The sequence below is a fragment of the Oryctolagus cuniculus genome, chromosome 18 (genome assembly GCF_964237555.1).
Source record: "Oryctolagus cuniculus chromosome 18, mOryCun1.1, whole genome shotgun sequence".
In the NCBI taxonomy this organism is placed as follows: Eukaryota; Metazoa; Chordata; class Mammalia; order Lagomorpha; family Leporidae; genus Oryctolagus; species Oryctolagus cuniculus.
The window spans coordinates 13,054,119-13,079,452 of record NC_091449.1 but is presented as its reverse complement, the minus strand read 5'-3'; the positions used below and the strand labels follow the sequence as shown (position 1 = coordinate 13,079,452).

The 25,334-nt window shown below is 58.4% G+C and overlaps 2 protein-coding genes across 2 annotated transcripts; one reads left to right on the top strand and one right to left on the bottom strand.

Moving 5' to 3' along the window:
• Nucleotides 1-133: 133 nt before the first annotated feature.
• DMAC2 (distal membrane arm assembly component 2) lies at nucleotides 134-4,281 on the bottom strand. Its single transcript, XM_070062163.1, has 6 exons — nucleotides 4,258-4,281; nucleotides 3,240-3,409; nucleotides 2,774-2,854; nucleotides 1,512-1,648; nucleotides 1,250-1,412; nucleotides 134-889 (listed from the first exon to the last, which is right to left on the bottom strand). Exons 1-6 carry the CDS (start codon nucleotides 4,258-4,260, stop codon nucleotides 712-714), a joined length of 732 nt encoding a protein of 243 aa, XP_069918264.1. The 5' UTR covers nucleotides 4,261-4,281; the 3' UTR covers nucleotides 134-711.
• Nucleotides 4,282-9,618: 5,337 nt separating this feature from the next.
• Nucleotides 9,619-10,986, top strand: ERICH4 (glutamate rich 4). The gene is made up of 2 exons (XM_002722292.5): nucleotides 9,619-9,823; nucleotides 10,565-10,986. Exons 1-2 carry the CDS (start codon nucleotides 9,650-9,652, stop codon nucleotides 10,799-10,801), a joined length of 411 nt encoding a protein of 136 aa, XP_002722338.2. The 5' UTR covers nucleotides 9,619-9,649; the 3' UTR covers nucleotides 10,802-10,986.
• Nucleotides 10,987-25,334: the final 14,348 nt, after the last annotated feature.

Sequence of the window (25,334 nt, the reverse complement as noted above, 5' to 3'; positions counted from 1 at the left end):
TGCGGTGCCAAACAACGGCCCATGTACTGCCAGCAAGTGGCTCGGAGCTGTGCTCCAGCCCGGGGTGCAGCCACACCCCTAGTCTCCTGAGGCACTCCAGGCGCAGTCTATCCATGTGATCAGAGACCACGGGTAGCCTGACCAGAGTTTAATGTACAGAATACCGACGGGAGGGACTTGCTGCCCAGTGCCTCAGAATTGCCTGAAATCCACCAGGGTGTGGGGCGGTCACGGGGAGGCACTGCCTGGAGCTCCCACAGCCGGGGGCGGGGTGCCCGGGAAGCCACTGCACTGTGGGACCCGGCAGCCGCAGGTGCACAGGGCACACCTGGCAGGACCGCGACGCCAACTACTCGCCGTGTCCTCCAGCGCCCTCTACTGACAAGACCCATCATGCCAGGCAGCAACACAGATTTCAAAGGCCCAGACACAGTCACAGAGCAGACAAAATTGGTGAATTGGGAGCTGAAAGTGAATGACTCAGTAACTGCCAATGCCCTGGGACCCAGGACTGCACGACCCCCCAGGTTCAGTGTCGGCAGCACCTGCTGTGTCCATCGGGGTCCTTGCAGGAGCTGGCAGGGGAAGGAGGGCAGCCAGGAACAAACATCCCAACCTCACGCCTGTCTCCTGCTGATCCGCCAGGCTGAGGGAGGCCGACCAGACCCCCACACAGCCTGCTCCGGTGCGCTGCGTGGCCGGGGCTGCAGGCTAGGCAGGGCTGGGGCTGGCCGTGTCCCGCGGCTGCTGCTCGGGCCCCAGCCTCAGGCCCTGCGTCCAGTCAGCCCCCAGAACCTGGCAGCTGGGCAGCATCTCCTCCACCAAGATCCGCGTGAGGCCCGGGTTGGACACGGCAGGCAGGTCCGAGATGTCCAGCCAGCAGAGGCTCCTGGGGGCGAGAAGGGCAGGAGGCCCACGTGAGGACAGCAGTTTGGGGTATGTGTGGGGGAGGGCTCTGACCCCAGTTCCAACCCCCTGGCTTCCTAAAAGAAGTCTAAATCTCCCAGTACTTGAAAAATTCCGTGTTAACTGCCCACACAGCAGTGCACGTGTCGTGGGGTCTTCACGCAGACAGAAGACCCAGGCATCATCCAGTTGCCCTGGAGACTCGCTGTGACCCTGTGCCCGCCCACACACACACCCACACACACGGTGTGCGATGGCTGGGGGCAGGGGACCCCGTCCCCCTCTCCCCTCATCTGGATTGGGCAGGAGAAGCCTGCACGGGCCCAGCCTGAACAGGTCTCACTGGAGGTGGTGGAGGCACGCGAGGCCCCGCTCCGAGATATGAGGGCAGCCAGCCAGCGACAGCTCCTGCAAGGACCCAGCCAGCGGGTGCAGGCGGCTGAGACACCAGTCGTCCACGTGGGGGCAGTGCCGCAGCCACAGCGACCGGAGCTCCTTCAAGGGCACTGCAGGGGAGAGGGGACAGATGGTACCAAGGGCCCACCCCCGGCCCCCACCCAAGGGAAGCAGCCCTCCCCCTCCGTTCCCCATGGCCCCTCTCGCACGGAGGCTGCGCAGGCCGTGGTAGTTGATGGCACAGCCACTGGCATCCACAGCCTCCACAGGAACGTTCTGGAACTTCAGGAACTCGAGGGAGAAACGGCCATGCTTGTTTGGCCGGATCCACTCCTGGTCCTGGAACCTGGAGGGGAGAGGGAGTGTGCGTGACCCCTGACCTTCCCCCCAGCCCCATGTAACAGAACAGCTGTCCCAGGTCTGCCACGCTTTCTGCCAGGCCTGCGCCAAGGGCCTTAGGTCTTGGAGCCCGTGACAAACTCATCCAAGGGGGAAGATGGATGGTCAGTCTGCAGACGGGCTGAGAAGCGCCGAGAGCAGAGAGCTGCAATGCAGGAGCCCCCGCAGACGGGCAGTTAGGGGCCGTTTTCAGACACGTCCTGTGTGGAACTACTCAAACCAGATCAAAGGTGGTTTTGTTTTGTTTTTAGATGTATTTGAACGGCAGAGTTAGAGAGCGCGCTCTTCTATCCACTGGTTCCCTCCCAGACAGCCACAATGTCCTGGGGTAGGCCAGGCTGAAGTCGGAAGTCTGGAGTTTCTTCTGGTCTCCCACATGGGTGCAGGGGCCCAAGCACTTGGACCACCATCCACTGCTCTCCCAGGCCATCAGCAGGGAGCTGGATCAGGAGTGGAGCAGCGGGGACTCAAACCAGCGCCTACATGGGATGCCAGCAGTGCAGGCGGGGCCACAGGTGAAAGATTAGTATCTGAGAGGCAGAGCCGTCCTGTCTGCTGGTTCACGCCCTAAATGCCCTCAACAGGCCACAGCTGGGAGCCAGGTCGCCTGTGTGGGTAGGGACCCCATTGTTTGCGCCATCACCACTGCCTTCCAAGGGTCTGCATTAGCAGGAAGCTGGAATGAGAACAGAGCTGGGAACGAGGCCAGGATGTGGGCACACTAACTGGTGTCTTAGCCACTGGGCTAAATGCCACCCGCAGATGAAAGCTTCCGTTGAAATGGGACTGGCGTGTGGCACAGTGGTCAAGCTGCCGCTCTGCTGGTTCGCGTCCCAGCTGCTCCACTTCCAATCAAGCTCCCTACTAACGTGCTTGGGCAGGCAGCGGGGGATGACCCAAACGAGTGGGCCCCTGGAGCCCACATGGTGTTCCTGGCTCCGGGCTTTGGCTTGGCCCAGCCCTGGCTGTGGTAGCCACTTCGGGGAGGAGACCACTGGATGGAAGATTCTCTGGACACAGTGCCTTTCAAACAAATCGTGCACCCCCCCCCCGGCCCCCTCCCCAGTCATACTTGACTGCGCCTCCCTGCTTCAGGACGAAGGCGGCACCTGCGATGTCCGGGCCGTAGCGCTCCTCCAGGGACGTGAAGCAGCTGTGGGGACGATGGTGGCCGAGGGTGAGGCCCGGCCAGCACCATGCCCCCAGTCCCCACCCTGCTGAGAGCCGCAGAGTCCAGGGCGCCAGTGCTCAGCACGGGGCACGGCAGTGACCCTGGCCGGGGAGACAGCAAACCGGGAAGGAACGCACACTGCAGAGGGTCAAGTCCTCCTCGGGGAAGTCACCGAGGGCGGCCTGGGCTGGGAGGGGCTCATGCTTCCCAGAGGAGACGTGGGCGCCGAGAAGGGAGCGCGGGCCGAGGGGGGGCCGGGCCGCTCTCTGGGAGGGGGCAGGCTGGGGAGCGCGGTGGGGGCAGTCAGCCCCGTCCGGCTAGAGGTGGAGCCGGGGCTGCGGGGCGGGCGGCCGGGCCGGGGCCTCACCGGTTCTCCTGGTGCACCTTCCGCAGGCGCTTCTGCAGCCAGCGCTCCCTCAGCGCCTCCACGTCGTAGAAGTGCTCCGTGAGCAGCTGCAGCAGCGGCCGCCACGCCTTCGCGCCCCCTGGGGCCCCCGCCCCACTCAGGGCCCGCACCAGGGCCGCCAGGCGCAGGGGCTGGGGCGGGCGGGAGGAGGGGAGGGGAGGGGAGGGGAGGCTGAGCCCGGCTCGCCCGGCTCGCCCGGCTCCCCCCTCAGACCTGCGCCCTCTCCCCGGCTCTGAGGACTCGCCTTTCCGAACCTCCAAGTCCAGTCCTCCCGAAGTCTCCCCTTCTCTGCCTGACTTAGCCAACATGCCCTGGTTTTCCCAGCTTCCCCCAAACCCTTCTTTCCCTCTCACAACCTCCGTCATCTGACCTAACCGCCTAGACTTACCCGTCTACTTATTTAGAGGAACATGTATGGGGCCGGCCCCGCGGTGTAGCCCGCATCCCATATGGGCTCCGGGCCGGTCCCGGCTGCTCCACTGAGCAAGCTCTCCTGGGAACTCAGCAGGTGATGGCCCAGGCCTTTGGGCCCCTGCACCCACACGGGAGACCCGGAGCCCAGCCCCAGCAGCTGTGGTCAGCTGGCGAGGGAACCAGTGGATGGGCACCCCCCCCCCCAGTCCCTAAGCCCGGGAAGAGCAAAAAGCTTCCACAAGGGAGAAGCCCCCGCGCTTCCAATTCCTTTGCACAGTCTCCGCTTCGTCTGCCCCAATTTCTCCTTGCTTGAAACAAATTCTCCTTTCCCCAAATTCTAACGGTAATTTTTGTCCAAATCTTTTTCGCTCAAAAATCCTTAAGCTCGCAATTTCCCTACGTGAATCGCCTTTTTATCCAATTATCCTATCTAAAATTCTCGCCTTGATTTTTAATTTCCCTCAGCGCCTTCCCAAATTCGCCTCTTGGTTCTTGCCCGTCCCTACCGCCCCTCCTGAATATCTTTGGATTCCCTCAAAATAAATAACCCAAGAACTTCCCTCACCATATCCCCAGCCAATACTTGCAAACTCTCGCCCTCCCCATTAGCAGTTTGCGCGCAGTCGTATCGCTACTTCTGATTGGCTGGGCGCCCCTCCTCGCCCACACTCCCTCCTTCCCCATTGGTTTCTCTCGGCCAAGTCCCCGCCCCCTCTAGCTCCGTGAAACCCCTCTGCCACCGGTGACCGGCACGGATTCCTCCCGCCCGTAACAGCCGCAAGCCCAGAGAGGCGCTCAGCCGGAGACCCTCCTGCTCGCCCCCGGCCCCCGGCCCCCGGCCCCCGCGCCGACGGAACCCGTGAAGGCACGGGCTGCAGGACGGTTTCAATCTCGGGGGTCCTGGGAGCTCCGGTCACCTACCGCCCTGGGCGCCACCATCTTGACAGTTACGTAACCGGAAGGAGTGTCTTTTCTCATCCCACCCACTGGGTTCGGGCGCGAGGTTCCGCCCTCCAGCCCGCCTTTTAAAGGCGCATGCACTTTTTACACTCTGGGACTGGATTAATCCGACCGCCCTCTCCGTGGGCTTTAAGCGGAACTCTGCAGTCTTTCTCTAGGACAGGTGGGCTGTCCCCCCCCCCCCCCCCGTTAGAGGGCCGTCCTCTCTGACTGCAGTCGCCTGAGTGCTGCCAGCTTTCATTCCATACTTGGTTTTTAAAAAGACTGGTTGATTGATTTGAAAGTCGGAATTGCAGAGAGAGATAGGGAGAGTCGGAGCTTCCATCCGTTGGTTCACTCCCCAGATGACCACAATGGCCAGCTCTGGGCCAGGCTGGAGCCAGGAACCAGGAGCTTCATCCGGGTCTCCCACATGGGTGCAGGGGCCCGAGCGCTTGGGCCGTGCTCTGCTGCTTTCGAGGCCATTAGTAGGGAGCTGGCTCGGAAGTGGAGCAGCTGGGAACAGAACTGGTGATCGTATGGGACACCGGCATCGCCGGCGGCCGCTTTGCCCGCTAAGGCACAATGCAGGCCGCTTTGCTTATTTAAAGATTTACTTATTTTATTTGAAAGGCAGAGTTACAGAAAGAGAGCCAGCGATCTTCCATCTGCTGGTTCACTCTCTAAATGGCCACAGAGGCCTGGGCTGGGCCAGAGGGGAACCAGGAGCCAGGGATTTCATCCGGGTCTCCCAGGTGGGTGGCAGGGAGCCAAGCACTTGAACCACCCTCCCTGCTTTCCCAAGCGCACGAGCAGGGAGCTGGATGGGAAGTGGAGCAGCCCACGTGGGATGCCAGCTCCAAAGGCAGCGGCTTAACCTGCCGCACCACGGCGCTGACTCCAGCTCCAGTCACTTTTCCCTCTAAGATTTATTTATTTGAACGGCAGAGTTAGAGGCAGAAGGAGAGGCACCGAGAGGTCTTCCACCCGATGGTTCACTCCCCAGATGGCCGCAATGGCTGCAGCTGTGCTGACCAGGAGCCAGGAGCCTCTTCCGGGTCTCCCACGTGGGTGCAGGGGCCCACGGACTTGGCCATCTTCTACTGCTTTCCCAGGCCACAGCAGAGAGCTGGATCGGAAGTGGAGCAGCCAGGACTCGAACCGGTTCCCATACAGGATGCCGGCACCGCAGGCGGCAGCCTTACCTGCTACGCCACAGCGCTGGCCCCAAGTTACTTTGTAAAACCAGAGTCAGGCACGGGAAGGGTGGGGTGGCCCGCGGCGGGGGCCGGTGTCTGGAGTTCCCGGCTGGACCTCAGGGAGAAGTCCTGTGGACGGGAATACTCATCCCACACGTCCCCTCAGCGCCTAGCACGGGGGGCGGCGGGGGCGGGGGCACTGTTCTGGGTGCTGGGGCCTCAGGGTGAGCAGCACAGGCCCAGCCCTCGGGAGTCAGCTGAGAATGGAGCAGCAGCATGTTAGCAAGACACGTGCAGGCCGTGTCTGAGACGGGTGAAGCTGCCACCTGGGCCCCCTCCCACATCAGAGTGGGCGTGGAGGCCTGCTACTCGGCTTCTGACCCGGCTTCCTGCTAACGTGCCTGGGAGGCAGAGGAAGGCCCAAGTGCCTGGACTCCTGAATCCCTGGGTCCTGGCTTCAGACTGGCCCAGACCTGGCTGTTGCAGACCTTTGGGGACTGACCAGTGGACTGAAGATCTGTCTCTCCTCTCATCTCTACCTCTCCTGCTGTCACTCTTAAATAAATCATTTTTTAAAGTGACAAAAACAGGCAATATCAAGGGAGTGACTGGGTGCAGGCCCAATCTCTCTGAGGAGGTGACATTTCAGAGATGAATGACAGGAAGGAAGCAGCCATTCAAGGATCTAGGGGAGGGGTGTTCCAGACAGAGGTAACGCAGATGCAAAGGCCCTGGGGTGGGAACCGGCTTGTGGAGAGAAGTAGGCGAGGTGCTGAGGGCTGACTGGGAAGAGGGGAGTGTCAAGTTTCTCTCTGCATTTTGCAAACATCTTTCCTGCCAGGTGGGAACAGACCTTGGCGGCAGGGTGGACGCTGGAACCAGCACAGAGGTTCCTGCGATAGTCAAGCAAGAGGCGCAGGGGCAGGGCAGCGGGGGTGGTGGGCAGCACTCAGATTCTGGATCTCCTTGCAACGTTGCGCCAACAGCTCGATAAGCAGAAGGATGGAAGGATCACTTCTGGAGGTGGGGGACTGGGAGAGCAGCAGGTTTGGGAGGGTGGCTGTGGCCGGCTGAAAGATACTCACCCCCACAACACAAGCATCCCCGTGACCCCAGAACCTGAACTGTCACCCCCCACAAGCATCCCCGTGACCCCAGAACCTGAACTGTCACCCCCCTACACACAAGCATCCCCGCGACCCCAGAACCTGTGACTGTCACCCCTCACACAGACAAGCATCCCCGCGACCCCAGAACCTGTGACTGTCACCCCTCACACACACAAGCATCCCCGCGACCCCAGAACCTGACTGTCACCCCCCTACACACAAGCATCCCCACGACCCCAGAACCTGTGACTGTCACCCCCCACAAGCATCCCCGTGACCCCAGAACCTGTGACTGTCACCCCTCACACACACAAGCATCCCCGCGACCCCAGAACCTGACTGTCACCCCCCTACACACAAGCATCCCCACGACCCCAGAACCTGTGACTGTCACCCCCCTACACACAAGCATCCCCACGACCCCAGAACCTGTGACTGTCACCCCCCACAAGCATCCCCGTGACCCCAGAACCTGTGACTGTCACCCCCTACACACAAGCATCCCCGCGACCCCAGAACCTGTGACTGTCACCCCCCTACACACAAGCATCCCCGCGACCCCAGAACCTGTGACTGTCACCCCTCACACACAAGCATCCCCGCAACCCCAGAACCTGACTGTGACTTTTACAGCTCGTTCTCCCCCTCCCCCAGACACGTCTCACTGTCTGTAGTTTCAGTTACTTGAAGTCAACCATGGGCAGAAGCGTGACATGGAAAATCCCGTAAGTACGCAGTTCACATCACTCTGAGCAGCGTGAAACCCACCCTGTGCCCAGTGTACCATGCGGTCCGCGCGGTGGCCCCTTGGGAGGCATCCCAGCGGTCAGATGCACCGGTGTGGTATCCAGGGCACCCTTATTTCACTTCGTCCTGGCCCCAGAGGAAAACAGCAGTGTTGCTGGCAGTTGGGAGATGCTGGACACAAGGCCAAGCACGTGTCAGATGAGAAAGACCACGTCCACATGCCTTTCCTCGCGGACACTGCTGAAATTGTTCTGCTTTGCTAGTTATTGTTTCTCACTGTGCCTAATTTTTTCAAATTTTCATTTAAATAAATTTATTAAATTATTTGGGGCCGGTGCTGTGGCACAGTGGGTTAACGCCCTGGCCTGAAGCGCTGGCATCCCATATGGGCGCCGGTTCGAGACCTGGCTGCTCCACTTCCGATCCAGCTCTCTGCTATGGCCTGGGAAAGCAGTAGATGACCAAGCGCTTGGGCCCCTGCACCCACATGGGAGACGCGGAGGGGGCTCCTGGCTCCTGACTTTGGATCGGCGCAGCTCCGGCCGTTGCGGCCAATTGGGGAGTGAACCATCGGATGGAAGAACTCTCTATCTCTCTGCCTCTCCTCTCTCTCTCTCTGTAACTCTTTCAAATAAATAAATCTTTTTAAAAAATTATGAAATTATTTATTTATTTGAAAGGGAGAGAGAATGTCAGAGAATGAGATCTTCCATCCAATGCTCACAACAGCCAAGCTGAAGCCATCCAGAACTCAATCCAGGCCTCCCACACGAGAGCGGGAACCCAGGGCCTCTGACATGAGGTGCGGGAATCCTGAGTGGATTTCACCACTTCACCAAATGCCCACCCCTGTGCCGAGTTTGTAGGTCTAACTTTGTCTTAGATATACATTTAAAAAAAAAAAAAACAAAAAAGAAAGAAAAAAAAGGCAGCACCTGTGGGGTTTGGCACGTGGGGATCCTGTGAATTCTGGCATCCCCTGGGGTTGCTGGGATATATCTCCCGAGGATAATAGGGGGTTACGATATGGCAAAGGGGACACTGCGTGATGTCCCCAAGACTTTTGAGATGGAGATCATGGATAACGGGGCAGCCCCACCGTAACCACAAGTGCTATCAGAGGAAGGCGGGAGGGCCAGAGTCTGTAGGAGACGTGAGGGTGGGGCCGAAGGTTGGAGCAACGCTAAGGCAGGCAGCTTCTAGAAGCTGATAACAGAACCGTGCCCTGGGAGCCCACACGGGACCTCTGACCTCTGGGTGTGCAGGAGGATGAGCCCCCACGGTCATGGGTGTGGGTCCCAGCTGAGCTCGGCTCTGACCCTCCTGAGCTGTGCAGCTGCTGGGGGGTGGGTCTGCAGCAGAGGAGTCAGGACCGGGCAGGGACTTGGGAGCCATGGCCATGTGCCTGGAATTTAGCAGCGTGGGCCTGAGGGGGGCTCCAGGCAGGGAGGCCTGCAGTGCTCCTCCCATAGCACGCAGCGGGCCACCCTGACCGTGACCACAGGGCCAGCAAGTCCAGGGCGGGCAGAGCCACTCGTGGGGTCCAGCAGCCTGCTTCCATTCTCGTCACCCCCAGAATCCATCCCTGGCCCTTAGGGGCCACTGCTGTGAAACCCTGGGATGGCCTGGGCTGAAGAGGGCAGGGATGGCGCTGTGGGAGATCAGGTGAGGGCCAGCAGCAGAGGGAGAGGGGCCCAGGAGATAGCAGGACAGACAGGGTAGGCATCCGCAGACAATGGCCGCTACGAGGCGCTAGGCTGGGCCCAGTGAGCAGAGCTGAGGTTAAACTCCAGAAGGAAAGCTCCCTCCCAGCCGGCTGACTCTCACCGAGTGGACTTTGGGAGGCCTCCGCCAGGCCTCCGTGCCCTCCACGCCGCCCTTTACCCCCCACCCCACAGCTCCCCAGGGACTGGGCCACCCTGGACCTTGCTACTTCCTGCTTCTGGCGGCCAGGGCTCAGACTATGGAGCTGTGGAGGCAGCTGGGGCAGTCTGGGCTGCTCCCCCAAGAGCTGGGCCCACCCTCCTGGGCCCTGAGAGGGGTGCCCCGGGTGGACAGCCCGGGCCAGACCCTTATGTCCCCTGCAGCAGATCCTGGAGGTGCCAGGGAGAGTCTGTTGTGGATCTGGGAGGAGCTGGTGAGTGAGGGGTTGGAGGGGGAGAGAATGAGTGCATGAGAAGGGACAGAGCAGGCATAGAGAAACATGCAGAGTGAGACAGGAGGGAGAGAGGTGACCCCAGACACTAAGAATGAGGACAGGGGCTGGCGCTGTGCTGCAGTGGGTAAGGCCACCACCTGCCAGGCTGGCATCCCATATGGGTGCTGGTTCCTGTCCCAGTGGTACCATTTCCAATCCAGCTCCCTACTACTGGCCTGGGAAAGCAGTGGAAGATGGCCCAACTGCTTGGGCCCCTGCACCCATGTGGGAGACCTGGATGGAACACCTGGCTGGCTCCTGGCTTCGGCCTGGCTCAGCCCTGGCCATTGTGGCCACTTGGGGAGGGAACCAGTGAATGGAAGACCTCTCTCTCTCTCCATAACTCTTTCAAATAAATAAATAAATAAATCTTAAAAGAATAAAGGAGTAAGAGCAGAGACAGACCCCGAATGAATGTGCATGAGAAAGAAATGGAGACAGCCAAGGGCCGGGCAGCAGGAATGGAGACAGAGATAATGAGAGAGGCATAAAGACAGAGACAGGGCAGGGGTGGAGGAATGGAGACCGAGGTAGCTATCAGGAGACACCGTGCGCAGCAGGACGGCAGCAGGGCACAGGGACGCAGTGAGGGGCCTGTCCAGGTGCTATGGGCTCTCACCCAGGTCCAGGGGGCCCCCCGCCCCCTGGTGGCAAGCCTGTAACGCCCCTCCCTACTGGCAGGAGAACATGCGTCGGGTGGATGTCCAACTGCTGGGCCAGCTGTGCAGCCTGGGGCTGGAGATGGAGGCGCTACGGGAGGAACTGACGGCCATCTTGGAAGAGGAGGAGGAGAGCAGCGAGGAAGAGAAGGAGAGCAGCGAGGAGGAGGAGGAGGATGCAGCCCAGGGGAAGGAGGAAGGACACTGGGGGGCCTCCTGTCCAGAGCCACGCCTGCCGGACTTTGAGATGACAATCTGAGGCTCAGACGGACACACGAATGAGGTGCAAATTCATGCAGGGAAGAGGGCAGACGTGCAGGTCCCACCGGGAGTGGAATTGGCGTGCCTTGCTGACGGTGTCCGGGGCCCTGGGGCGTCGGCAGACAACAGGAGCGTATGTGTGCGGTGTGAGGGAGGGGTGCAGGTGTGTGCTATGCTGCTGGGAGACGTGGGTCTCTGCAGACACGATGGAGACACCTCACATGAGGTTTGAGGTGGACGCTGTCCCGTGTGGCAGCCACCAACAGCGCGTGAGACGGGGGAGCGTGAACTGAGGGGTGCTGTGTGTAAAATCCGCCGCGTCTCCAGGGCCAGGGTGAGGAAGGGCTGTAAGGCATCTCGGGAGGTGCGTGGTAAATGGTGAAGTTCTCAGGGCACTGGGATAAAACCTGACATTAACGTCACCTGTTTTTCACCGTGGCGTTCATCACATCCACACTGTCGCACAGCTGTCACCACCGCCCGCCTCCGGGACTCTCCCTCTTGCAAACCTGGAGCTCCGCTCCCATCAAACAGGACCTCCCCATGCCCACTCGACTTCCTGTCTCTACGCAACTGACCATGCTAGGCGCCTCACAGAAGTGCAGTCATGTGTTTGTCATTCTGTCCCGCCTGCGTCACTAGCATGAGGTCAAAGTCCATCCATGCTGCAGTGCCGTGCCCTGTGTCAGAATCTCCTCCCTTCTGAGGGCTGAGTCCCGGCCCACTGCACGTGTGTGTCACATGTGGTGGGTCTGTCTCACCCGTGACGGCCACATGGGTCACCTCCGTCTTTCTGGGCTATTGTGAGCGATGCTGTTACGAACGTGGGTGGGCAAATCTCTCTAAGTCCCCGCTTCCCATTCTCTGGGTTGCATCCCCAGAAGTGGACCTGCTGGGTCACGTGGTGTCTCTAGGTTTACTGTTTTAAGGACGGCCATGGCCACGGCCTTTGCCACAGCGGCTGCTCCTTTTCACATTCCCAACGGCACTGCACGAGGATTCCAATCTCTCTACATGCTCGCCAACACATATTTTCTGGGGTTTTTAATTTAATATTTTCACTGAGTTTTAAATTTTTAAAATTCATTTTCATTTAAAAAAAAAATATTTATTTGAAAGGTGGAGTTAGAGAGTGAGAGTGAGAGTGAGAGAGAGAGAGAGAGATCTTCCATCCACTGATTCAGTCCCCAGATGGCTGGAATGGCTGGGCTGGACCAGGCCAAAGCCAGGAGCCAGGAGCCTCTTCTGGGTCTCCCACGTGGGTGCAGGGGCCCAAGCGCTTGGGCCATCTTCTACTGCTTTCTCAGACCCATTAGCAGGGAGCTGGATCGGAAGTGGAGCAGCCAGGACTGTATGGGATGCTGGTACTGCAGGCAGTGGCTTTACCTGCTACACCACTGCACCAGTCCCTCATTTTTATTTTAAAAGCAGAGAGACAGAGAGAGAGACAGAGAGAGAGATAGACATCTTCCATTTGCTGCTTCACTCCCAAATGCCCCCCACAGCCAGGAGCCCAGAACTCAATCCAGGTCCCCCATTTGTGTGGCAGGGACCCAAGTGCGTGAGTCATCATCTACCTCCTCCCAGGATGCATACTGGCAGGGAGCTGGATTTGAAGTGGAGGAGCCGGGACTCACGCCAGGAAGTCCGATATGGTGCACTGGCAACCCCAGTGGCACCTTACCCACTGCACCACACGCTCGCCTGATTTTTGCCTTTTCAATATTCCCTAACAGAGTCACTGTGCTTTGGACGTGCATTCCCCTTCCGATGAGTGATCGGAGCAGCTCTTCTTGGACTTGCTGTCCTGCTGGTTTGCATTCTAAAATATGGCTTCCAGGGGCAGGCGGCTGGCCTAGTGGCTGGGATGCAGCTGAGACACTTGAGTCCGTATCGAAGAGCTTCGGCTCAATGCCCACTTCTGGCTCCTGCCTCCAACTTTCCGCTGGGGCACACCCTGGGAGGCAGTGAGGGCCCAGGATAGCTCTGTTTATAAAGTAAAATGTGGTTGCTGGAACACTTACATTACAGGTAAAACTCCTATCGTATTTCCACTTCAAACGTTCACATCAGATGTTTGAAAATAGAATGAGACCGGGAGCAGACACAGGTTTACAGATAGGCTCCAGGACGTGCGGCAGCGAGTCACGGCGCCACCTACAGGAGACAGGTGGTGTCTACAGGTCTACCTGCAGAGAAGCAGCCCAGAGAGCAGGTGCGGCAGGCGTGGGGCCCAAGCGTGAGGACAGGCATGTCTTCAGGAGAGGCGTTGGTCATAGGACCACGACGTCCACACATCTGTGTTGTCGCTAACCGCTCTCTCGCTGCGAGTGCAGATGTTTGCAGAGAAGTGAGAGTGACAGAAGAGGCGCTACATCCCTTTCCCTGGGAATTTGCTTCCAGGTGTCCAGAGGAGCCCCCAGGACCGGGCTGGGGATGCAGCCGGGGGTGGGGGGTTGGGAGCAGTCTGGGGTTTGGGCTTCGCTATGGTTTGAACACGGCTTCCCCAAAAAACTCCTGCCGTAGCCTCCTCCCTGCTGTGAGGTACTGAGGGGGTGTTCAGAGGTGGGGCTTTGGAAGGTGCAAGTCAGGGCACAGCCTCCACGACCCAATCGTCAGGGTCAGAGAGTGCAGCACGCAGACACAAAGACACATAGGCTACCCCTGTCTCACCCCCGTTGCCCTGGGCCACTGCCAGAGGAAGGCCACCCCAGATGCAGGCCCTTGACCCTGGACCACTAACCCTGACCTGGCTCTCGTTTGTCAACATGAGACAAGTGTGCAGCTGCCTGGAGCTCTGCTGTGTGGGGCTGGGGAGAAGAGGGGACCCAGCCACCCAGAGGGGGACACCCCATGGAGCGTGCTGACGGGCAGGGCCTCCTCTCTGTCCTCTGCACTCAGCCAGAGGCTGGGGGGCCCTGAGGCCCCATGACAGCTACATCAGGCAGTGGGGTCACTGGGGAGGGGGAGGTCGGGCTCGTGGCTACAAGGTCTGGGTCATGCTTCACAAATACCAAGGCCCACGTATCACGGGGAGAAGGAGAAACAGCCCAGGAGGGAGAGCTCGGGGCGGCTCAGTGTTCAGGCAGCAGGGCTGTGGCCCCTGGCATCTGGGTAGAATAGCACTGAGCCGCGGCTTGGGCTGCAGGGGCGACATCAGTGGGAGAGAGGGAGCCTGGGTGAGGGTGGCAGCCTCACCAGTGCCGACCTCAGCACATCTACTGCGCTCCACCCAGCGACAGCCAAATCAGTGGCAGACCTGACATCCCAGAGCTCTGCTCCCATGAGGGCAGAGTCCCATAGCCACACAGGGGACAGCTGAGATGGTCAGAGCCAGGGTGGAGGAGGCACAGGAAGAGGGGTCGTGGTCAAGACGGGGGACCTACAAGGGCTGAGGGGACCCAGAGAAGGCAACAGGAATCAACAGAATAAGGAAACATGAGCCAAGTAAAGAAAGAGAATAGAAAGGGAATAAGAAAGAGCTGGCACTGCGGTGCAGCGGGTAAAGCCGCCACCTGCAGCACCAGCATCCCATATGGGTGTCAGTTCAAGTCCTGGCTGCTCCACTTCAGAACCAGTTCCCTGCTTTTCCCTGGGAAAGCAGCAACAGATGGCCCAGGTCCTTGGACTCCCGCCACTCACGTGGGAGACCCAGAAGAAGTTCCTGGCTTCAGCTTGGCCCACGCCTGGCTGCTGCAGCCATCTGGGGAGTGAGTCAGCAGATGGAAGCAGTTTCTCCTTCTCTCTATAACTCTACCTTTGAAATAAATACAATAAATCTTTAAATAAAATGAAAGGAAATAAGAGGTAGAACACCTCTGCTGTTTGTTCAGGGGCTGTGAGACGGTCTGGGGTAGCCCCTTGCCACTCGCGGTGGACCCGGGGCCCAGTACCACTGCACTGGCACTGCTGATCAGCGGCACATGACCCCCGGACGCGGCAAAGCACGGACAACACACAACGTCTCACAGGGCTGCAGCGACAGCTCGCCTCTGCTCTGGGACGCAGGAGGCGTCAATCACCCGAAGGCGCCTCCGCTCACCTGTCTGGCCGCAGACGCTGGTTGCTGCCCAGGGGCCTTGGTTGCTCTTCGTGTTGCGTCTCCACAGGGGCCCCTGGGCTCACGCAGCTGAGCAGCTGGGCTCCAAAGGCAGGCAGCTCGGCGGAGAGCCAGAGGGCGGCAGGGCCACTCGCTGACGCCAGGGGACGGACAGGCTTCGCCTTTTCATGGCAGAGTGTGGGGCTCTGGAAAAGATGTGGGACAGGAAACACTGAGGCAGTCTTTTTTTTTTTTTTTTTTTTTTTTAGTATTTATTTTATTTGAAAGGCAGAGTTACAGAGAGAGAAGATCCTTCATCCACTAGTTCACTCTCCAAAGGGTCCCAACATCCAGGGCTGGACCAGGCCGAAGCCAGGAGCCAGGAGCTTCCTCCAGGTCTCCTACGTGGGCAGCAGGGACTCAGGACAGAGGTTGCAACCTGCTGCCTCCTGAGGCCTCCATAACAGGAAGCTGAGTTGCAAGTGAGGCCAGGACTCAAACCCAAGCACTCCTGTCTGATAGGGTAGTGTCCCCACCATTGCAACACATGCCTGCCCCACAGAAGGTTTTTAACCACATTTTAGTCCTCAGGTTTTGGCCACCTTAGGGTGAGAAAGCTGACTGGACACAGGCTGAATATCTGATCCACTTGCACGGGTTCTTGGACACCCGGAGGTCTGCCTGCCGTCGCCATGTTTCATCCAGAGCGTCCACAGGTGGACGTATTAGGCACAGGAAATGGGTTAAGGGTCTCCCCACCACTGGTGGGAGGGCTTCGGGCCTCCTGTTGACTGCAGCCCAGGGGAGAACACGCAGGTGGGGATGGAGGAAAGCCGGCGCCTGCCTAGGAGGCACTCAGCTGGATTTTACAGCAGCGGCGGGGAGCTGGCTTTGTGGTCTGTGTCCGTGAGTATCAGTTAAGCCGTTTTCCTGCCTTCGTGTGGTGTTACTAAACTAGATGGGAAAGTCCTTGCAGGAAAATCAGTCAATATTCCTTAAATTCTCCCACGCTCAGGGAAGCGAGTTTATTTGGACAAAGCACTCAGTCCACAGTGTAGTTTGTGAACTTGAAGAGAACGCTTCCTGTCTTTGGGAACAGGAGCCTTCCCTTTTTGCGCAACTCACTTACGGCGGGTGCTTGGAGCTGTGCGGATGTGCCTGTCCACACTTGTGTGTGAGACACAGGTTCGCAACGCTGTCCTCAGGCAGACTTGAGAGTGACTCAATTGGTTGGGTTCCTGCTACCCACGTGGGTCCCCTGAATCGAGTCCCTGGCTCCTGGGCTCCTGGCTCGAGCCCCACCCCAGCCCTGTTCTTTCCCAGATGCTTTAGCAGGCAGCTGGATCAGAAGTGGAGCAGCCCAGCTGGGTGCCCACATGGGATGTCGGCGCTGCAGGTGGCAGCTTAACCCGCTGCAGCGTGCCAGCCCAGGGTCTGCCTTTCTTTGAGGGCTCCTGTGTCAAGTAAACCTTACATTAAATTCATATGCTTTTCTCCTCTTAATCTATTTTATGCCAATTTACTTCTCAGACCCAGCTAGACAGCCGAAGAGGTAACAGGTGAAGTTCCACCTCCCCTGTAGTACATGCATAGTGATTTGTTAGTTGTACCGCAGTTATAGAAGAAACCACTCTTGTTTTGTTTTTTATATTTAGGGGTGAATAAGATTAATGTTTGAAACTTAATTTCACAACGCTCAGGAGAAAAATCATATATGCATGAGGGAGGCAGATGATTTTTTTTTTTTTTGACAGGCAGAGTGGACAGTGAGAGAGACAGAGAGAAAGGTCTTCCTTTTGCCGTTGGTTCACCCTCCAATGGCTGCTGCGGCCAGCGCACCGCGCTGATCCGATGGCAGGAGCCAGGTGCTTCTCCTGGTCTCCCATGGGGTGCAGGGCCCAAGCACTTGGGCCATCCTCCACTGCACTCCCCGGCCACAGCAGAGAGCTGGCCTGGAAGAGGGGCAACCGGGACAGAATCCGGCGCCCCGACCGGGACTAGAACCTGGTGTGCCGGCGCCGCAAGGCGGAGGATTCGCCTAGTGAGCCGCGGCGCCAGTAGGCAGATGATTTTTCAGGCCTAACCTAAACCCTGGTATCCCTGCCAAGAGCACAGAAGTCAAGTTTCCCACCGCCTCTCTCCAGACACGAAGATTTTGGGAAGAAGGGCCCTGCTGTGACAAGATCTGTTTCCCTCCACCACCACCTCATGCATGAGGCATCCCCTTTCATACCTCCCTAGACTTTGTCTCCACCCTGGGCTCACCCTGCATCCTGGGGTCCACTAGCCCGGTGCCCCCAGCCTCTCACTGTGCCCTGGCAGCCAACGGCGCCATCTGCTGGCAGAGCTCCTGACTGCTCAGCTGGGACGCAGCAATGTGTGCGGTCCTCAACGCTTCAGAGGGTTCCTCGGGAGAGCGCCTTAATAATGTAGGGGTGGGGGCTGGCGCTATGTGCAGTAAGTTAAGCCTCTGCCTGTGGCGCAGCGTCCCATATGAGCAGCTTCAAGTCCTGTCTGTCCCTCTTCCCATCCAGTTCCCTGCTAGCGCGCCTGGGAAGGTAGGGGAGGATGGACTGAGTGTTTGGGCCCCAGCACCCACCCGGGAGACCCGGATGCAGGAGTTCTAGGCTCCTGGCGTCGGCCTGGCCCAGCCCCGGCCACTGCAGACACTTGGGGTGTGAGCCAGAGGACGGAGATCTCTGCTGCCCCACCCCCAATCCTTGCCTAATTCTGCCTTTCAAATAATCTTTTTTTTTTTTTTAAAGGTGGGGGGTAGGGTGGGGGGATTGACAAGGCTAACTGAACTTGGTGCTTGACATAACGTTAGACTTCTTTCCTGGGTCAGTGAGGCCCCCAAACCTGTGAACTTCCCCCACTAAGACTTGCTTGCTGCATTGCAAGCTCAGGTCTGCGCCCTCTGTTCCTAACCACAAACGTGCACTTCCTGCCTCGATTTCCTGTTTGTGAAAAATCTACTCAGTTTCTTAAGGGTCAAGAAACGCCCTCGTGGGCGGGCACTGTGGTGTAGCAGGTAAAGCCGGCTCTGTGAGGTCGGCACCCCGGCATCCCATAGGGGCACCGGCTGGAGTCCCGGCTGCTCCCCTTCCGATCCAGCTCCCTGCTATGGCCTGGGAAAGCAGTGGAGGACGGCCCAAGCGCTTGGCCCCTGCACCCACGTGGGAGACCCGGATGGAACTCCTGACTCCTGGCTTCGTTCCTGGCTTCCAGCCCTGGTCGTTGCAGCCATCTGGGGAGTGAACCAGCAGATGGAAGATTTGTCTCTGTAACTCTTTCAAATAAATAAAATAAATGTTAAACAAGGAACTCCCTCACAGTTTTAGCAGCCCCCTCGCTGCTTCCACAGTCTAAGAGTGCGCTGTCTATGGCCTCCCTGAGACGTCTCGGCGCCGCAGGCAGACCCCGTCTTTCCGGGTGACCCCACTCCCAGTGCCTTGCACAGAGGCGCTCAGTGACCGTCTGAGAGGGGAGGGCAGAGGCTGATCGCACAAGACTCCCCTGCCCCCTTTGCTTCTCTTTCCACTCAAGAATCCGCCCTGGACAGGACTGATCCAGACTGGAGCGGCCCTTGCGCAAGGAAGCCAGACCTGGGAAGCCGTCCACGTTTCTCGTTTCTCCGCCTCTCAGATAAAACCAGGAGACTTTTCCTCGGGCTTTTTAACTTAACACGTTTGTAAAGATCTACCTCAGTCTACTTGACGGCTTCCAGAATATACACGTACACGCGTGTGTCTACCTGCCGCTGTTTAGCGTGTACTATGTGTGACTAATTTACTAGAAACGCCTTCTAACACGGGCTGCCTCTGGCCGACTCCACCCCTCCGCAGACGCCCACAGCCAGGACAACGGGCGGCTCGGCCCGGCGTCCGCGGCGGCTCCGGGGTCGGCCGCCGGCGGGGAGCTCCGGGCGCCAGGCCTTGGCCTGCCCCACCACTGAGGCTGAGGATCTCTCTCTCTGTCTCTCTGCTCGCCAAATCACACGAAAACTGGTAAATACAACTTAGAAGGAAACACCAGCTAAGACTCACAGCTTTACAACTCTGACGAACCCGCCTTTCGCAAACAAAACCGCGGCCCGGGCCGCAGCGCATGCTGGGAGCGGAGCCGGGCCGCTCCGCGCACGCGCGCCCCCGCACTTCCGGCCTTGGGGCGGGACCGCCGTGTTGACTTCCGGCGTCAGCTGTGCGACGCCGCGGAGGGATGGGGGCGGGACGTGGGCCTCTGTGGACTCGCGGGGGTCGGGGGCCGGGGGCGCTCGGGCCGGGGGCGGTGGGGCGGGTTCAGCGCTCGCCGGCGGGCAGCGGTCTGGGTGCTGGGCGCCGAGGAGCGTGGTTTCTGCGAGCCGGAGCGGGGTTGGTTTCTTTGAGGACGGGGTGAGCGCGGGGACCCCAGGACCCTCCCCGCGTGGCCTTGCGGGTCCGCGTTTCCCTGTGACGGGCTCGCTCCGTCAGCGATACCCAGGTTGTGCTGCTAAAGCAAGAAGCGTCAGGTAGACAGCAGCCCTCTGCAGCCAGCCTTTACCGAAACGAACCCCTTTGGAGGCGTCTTCGTCTCGGGGCACAGGGCCAGCGTTATGGCCAGCGGGTTAGGTCTCGGCCAGCAGGGCCGGCAGGCTGCCCGGGGCACCGGGCGAGTCCCCGCCCTCTGCTTCCGCCCCGGCGCTCGCTGAGAACGCCCGGCTCGCTTCCGGCCGCCCGCGGGGAGACCTGCCTGGGTGCCCGGCTCCTGGTCACTGAGGGTGAGCCGTGGGGTGGACGACCTCTCTGCGCCCCCCGTCACTCCGCCTCAAATAAAATGATTATTTAAAAAAAAAAAAAAAAAAAAAAAACACTAGACAGAAACATCCACTCCAGCATTTCATTTTTATAAAGTTTCAAATAATTTTTTAATGATTTATTTATTTGCAAGAGTTACACAGAGGAGAGGGGGAGAGAGAGAAAGAGGGGGAGAGGCCACCTGCTGCTGCTCTCCCAGACTCATTAGCAGGGAGCCGAGTTGAAAGTGGAGCAGCCGGGACTTGAACCAACACCCACATGGGATGCTGGTGCTGCAGGCCAGAGCTCTAACCCACTGTGCCACAGCGCCGGCCCCCAGAACTCACACTTGAGAACAACAGGGAACAAAACTGGGAAATGGGCCGATGAAGACAACAAACGGGGGTCTGATAACGCCGACGTTCTGTTGGCATCGAGGGTTGCGGTGATGTCGGGCAAATGGATGCCAGAGAGGGGAACAATGACTGCACTGAACGGCGTTGAAAAGTTCAAAAGGAAACCTAGAAACTCCCTATGAATAGCGGTCTGAGGGATCGCTGGATGAGCTCCCAGAGAAGGATGCAGTCAGGGGACCAGAAAGGGTGCCCAGACATTAAAAATGCAAACAAAACCAATGCGGTGTAATTTCAGTGAAAGACCCACAAATGACCTGCAAGATAGAGGAGATCAACCATATAATATAAAGGTGAAGTACAAAGGTGGGATATTTGAATATTAGGAGTTTTTGAAAATGAAGACAAGCGATGGTGTGCAGGCTTGATGTAGAGGAACGGGGAGCAGGCACGTTAGACACGGAGACCAAACTGACTGAGGGTGCTGGGGGCAGCTCAGTAGCCACCGGTTATAAGATGTGCATATCCCATGGCCAAGCAAACAGACCGGCCTGTGCAGTGGGCGGGTGCACCCAGCTAAGTATTCATGGGTGTTCACTGCAACCCTGCTCGAAAAGTCACAGATCAACGGTGTGACAGTCCTAAGACACAGCAAACGACAGTTGTCAGTTTTGCAGAAGCCTGTGCCTACAGAGTATGGAAGAAGAAAAAAGAGCCTTGTGACCCAGTGGTTATGAGGCCGCTGCCTGGAGCACCCGCATCTCAACCAGAGAGCCTGGGATTCAGTCCCTCCCCTGCTTCTGATCCAGCTCCTACAGATGGGCCCGGGAGGCCGCAGGCGACGGCCCAGGTACTTGGGTCCCTGCCACCCACATGCTTAGATCCAGGTGGAGTTCCTGGCCCTGGCTTTGGCCTGGCCCAACCCTAGCTGTTGCAGGCTTTTGGAGAGTGAACCAGGGCTTGGAAGATCCCACCCAGCACTTTCTCTTACTCTGTTTTTCAAATAAATAAGTAAATCTTTTTAAAAAAATCTCACCCATACATTTTCTTTCTTTCTTTTTTTTTTTTTTTTTTTAATTTGACAGGTAGAGTTATAGACAGTGAGAAAGAGACAGAGAGAGAAAGGTCTTCCTTCTGTTGGTTCACTCCCCAAATGGCCACCACGGCCGGCGCTGCACTGACCTGAAGCCAGGAGCCAGGTGCTTCCTCCTGGTCTCCCATGGGGTGCAGGGCCCAAGGCACTGGGGCCATCCTCCACTGCCCTCCCGGGCCACAGCAGAGAGCGGGCCTGGAAGAGGAGCAGCCGCGACTAGAACCCGGCGCCCATATGGGATGCTGGCGCCACAGGTGGAGGATTAACCAAGTGAGCCACGGCACTGGTCCCACCCACACATTTTCTATTAAATTCCTGCAGCACAAGCTGCCATCCCCTAAAGTGGGAAGTTCAGTCGCTCCTGCAGGCACGTGGGCGGCGGACACTCGTCCCCTGCTCTCCGCTCCTGGGGTGACTGGGGTCGGAGAGATGGTCCCACAGCTGACCAGGAAGGCAAGGCTCTACCTCCAGCTGGCCACTCACCCTGGTGGGGACTGGGGCACTTGGTGGCCACTCTGAAGGCTTGGGCAGTGGCATAGAGCTGTGTGGTATGATGGAGACAGAGGGCTCACGTAGGACCTCGGACCTCAGACCTGTGGGGGCTGCAGCTGGGAGCTCAGGGACAGAACTGAGGAGCTGTGGCCGGAAGCCCTGGAGCGGAGGTTCTGTGATGTCTGCAGGGACAAGGCTGGATTCCCAGAGGAAACGCTTTGGCCACTGACCCGGCCTGCAGCGCTAAGCCTGTCTCCCGACCCTCCCCACCCCACTGCAGGAACAACGCCCTCTACCTCCATCTGCCTAAATCACCTGGTATTCCTCCACTGTGCCACTGGTGGGGATCCCAGCTCCCCTGTGCCCAGCAAGAGCCCAGTTCCCCATGGACAACCAGCAACGAAACCCTGCTGAGGTGGGACCTGGTTCTGGGGCATGTCCGTCTCCCACAGGAAAAGGCCAGTCTGGGCAGCTTCGCAGCGGCCCTGCCAAGCGAACAGGCCCAGATCCTAAGTGATAGGGCCTCTAGGCCCGCGGGCACACGGCTGTTTCCCCCTGGTAGCCAGCTGGACAGCTGTGACTCAGGCTTGATGTGTCCAGTCGCTGAGCCTGGGCACCTCCCCTCCACTGACTCGGGCTCTGGGGCTGGTCCCGGGTCCCCAGTCTGTGACCCCACATCCCCCATGTGGAGTTCCTCTGTGGAGGAACCCTGGTCCCTGACCCAGGAGCTTCACCCTGAAACTCTGGAGCCGGGCCTGCGGACCTAGCGGCCTCCGTCTCAGGAACTTGGGGAGAACGCGAGCGCCCTCTTGTGGACACCTGCCAGAACGCGCCAACCTGGCCTGGGAGAGGTGAGCGTGAGTAGAGGGGGCGTTCAGGTGATGGAGGGATCCCAGGAGGGGCCGAGGTAGGGGGATGGCAGGGAGGACTGGGGGGCTCCAGAGGAAGCCGGGGAGGGCGCCCAGCGGGCTCTCGGTCTCCGCTGCACCGGCGTTAGCGCTCTTGCAGAAGGGTGTGGAGCACTCACTCCCCGGGCGTGACAACCAGGAAAGTCTCCCGACCCTGAACGTCCCCCTGGCTGAGTGGCTGACCTACACCCAATAGCCAACCACTCACCCATGAAATCCCTCGCCTGTGGTCAAGGGGTAGAAACCGGTGCCTTCAGTATCTGCAACAACAGCTTTTAATTAACCAGCAGTCTGATGTCCCAGGAGAGGGCACAGATGTACCAGAACGGGTGTAGGTTTCCCGGGGGTCTGAACCCACATAACACCCGCTGGGTGATGTCCCAGGGAGTGGCTGCGGGGAATCCTGAAGGCCCTGGGGGAGGAAATAGCTCCTATGGATCCTCCCGCTACCCCATGCGCTCACTGCCTCTGGCGGGAGTGGGGAACTGACAGTTCCCTCAGTCGGAAGAAATGTCTTCCTAAGAGGAAAAGTATAGCAAAAGAATTGCTCTTTATGTTCAAAACTGTATACTTTGGGTCACTCCTGAATAAGAACTCTCCTTAGGTTAAGCCTGTGCTGTGAAGTCGGCATCCCATATGGGCGCCAGTGTGAAACCCGGCTGATCCACTTCTGATCCAGCTTCCTGCTGGTAGCCTGGGAAAGCAAAGAAGATGACCCAAGTACTTGGGCCCCTGCACCCACGTGGATACCCGGAAGATGCTCCAGGCTCCTGGCTTTGGCCTGGCCCAGCCCTGGCTGTTGAGGCCATTTGGGGTGGCAACTTAGTCCACTGCACCACAACACTGGCCCCGAAAGTAAAGTCACTTCTACAAGGATGGTATCCTCCTATAATGTTATGTAACAGGTGTTGGCGGTATGTGGAGAATCTGGAACTCTCATTATCATTGGTGGAGTTATAAAATGACGCAGCCCCTGAAGAGAACTGTTTGGTTGTCCCTCAAAACACTAAACACAGAATTAGCATACAGCCTAGAAATGCCACTCCTAAGCATACACACAAAGAATGTAAAACAGGGACTCAGAAAGATGCTGGCATGCAAATAAATGTTCCCTGCAGCACCATTCACAATAGGTTAAATGTGGAAATAAGCTAGGTGCCCATCAACAGATGAATGGCAGACAGATACGGTGTACACAGAAGGTTAATCAGTCATGAAAAAGGATGGAGAACCTACACAGGGACCGTGGAAACATTGTGCTAAGTGGAAAAAGCCAGAACTAAAGTGCTGTGTTAGTCCACTTATATGCAACATGTCAACAGCAAATGCGCGGGGGGAAGTAGATGAGACTATGGGAGGTGGAGGGCACCTGAGGACTGGGCAGTTCCTGCTTAGTGGACACAGTTTCTACCTCAGATGATCAGAATTTTCCGGAAAAGAATTGGTGGTGATGGTTATTCAACATGGTGAATGTAATTAATGCCATTTAGCTCTGAATATGGTTCAAATGGCATGTTTTATGTCATATATATCTTACCACAATTTTTAAAGAGTCACATAAAAGAAAACCACCATGGGAATCACACCCACCGAGGGCACAGAGGCCTCTCTATACTCATATGCAGATTTCTTATGGCTCCTCTGCAGAGAAACCTGAGGGCTTAGAGACGTGAGGTTGACCAGTTGTGCAAATTCCATGTATTGGCACAGAGACTGAGGGCTAAGCCAGAGGCACAGGCCACTGCACACCCAGGACACAGACTCTGTCAGTGGGTTCTCACTTCCTCTGCTCTGGCCCCGTCTAGACCTAGTCATGGGGCTGGGAAAGGGGAGGTTATGAGCCTGTCCCCTGGACACTGTGAGGTCTCACCCTCTACACAGCCCTGGCCATCTGGGCCTTGTAAGGGGGACCTTAGGATGGGCTTAGGGGTAACAGAGAATCAGCTACAGAGAGGAGCACAGAGCTTGGGGAACTGGTCAAGGACACTGAGTCAGCTCACAGGTCCAGCCCACACTGGGCCATGCCCCTTGGGATCCGGGCACCTCTGGGCCATGGCTCCCCACCATGGTCCTTCCAGGTGCAACACTGGCTAGAAAGTGCACCACCATGGAGAGCAGCAATGTGGGCTTCACCTGTTCTCTCTCACGGGGCTCAGGGTTCACAACAAACAGCAGAGGCCAGGGAGGCCAGAGACGGTGAGGGGCTGTGACATCACGTGCAGCCGCCTGGAACAGGAGCAGGTGGGACACTGGCTGAGGCAGCCAGCTGGGGTCCAGGAGAAGGTGGTGCAGGAGAGAAAACCCAGGAATGGGTGGAAGAGGAGGGCCACGGGCTTTGTGGTGCACCCAGCGTGCGTTGTGGGTGTGCAGCTGTCTCGGGACCAGGGGCCTGGGTCTCTGTGGGCCTCTCCAACACAATGGATGGAGAGGCCCACAGAGACCTAGGCCACTGTGGAGAGAACATGTGAGAGTTCACCATGGGCACGGGGGGGCACCTGAGGCCAGGTCCGGCCAAACAGGAAGGAACCACCCCTGACCCGGGACACAGAGAGTGTGTGCTATCTCCAGAGTCAGGGTCCCCTGTCTTGGACCTCAGGCCCTGGGATTGAGAAGTGGGGTGGACTTGTGAGTCCTTGTCTCCCGACACACGGCTTCCGGCTTCCCCCTCAGATCCCCGCTAAGTGCTCAGCATCAGACACCGCTGCCACCAGGGGGCGCACACACAGTGTAATCTGCAGACAAAGCGACAGACGGTCACAGCAATCTGGGCTGGGGAGGTCTCACTGAGGAGAGAGGGAGGATAATGTGCCTGTAGCAACAGAGACTGAACAGGTATATGACGGGACATCGTCACCATACGTGACCCATAGGAAA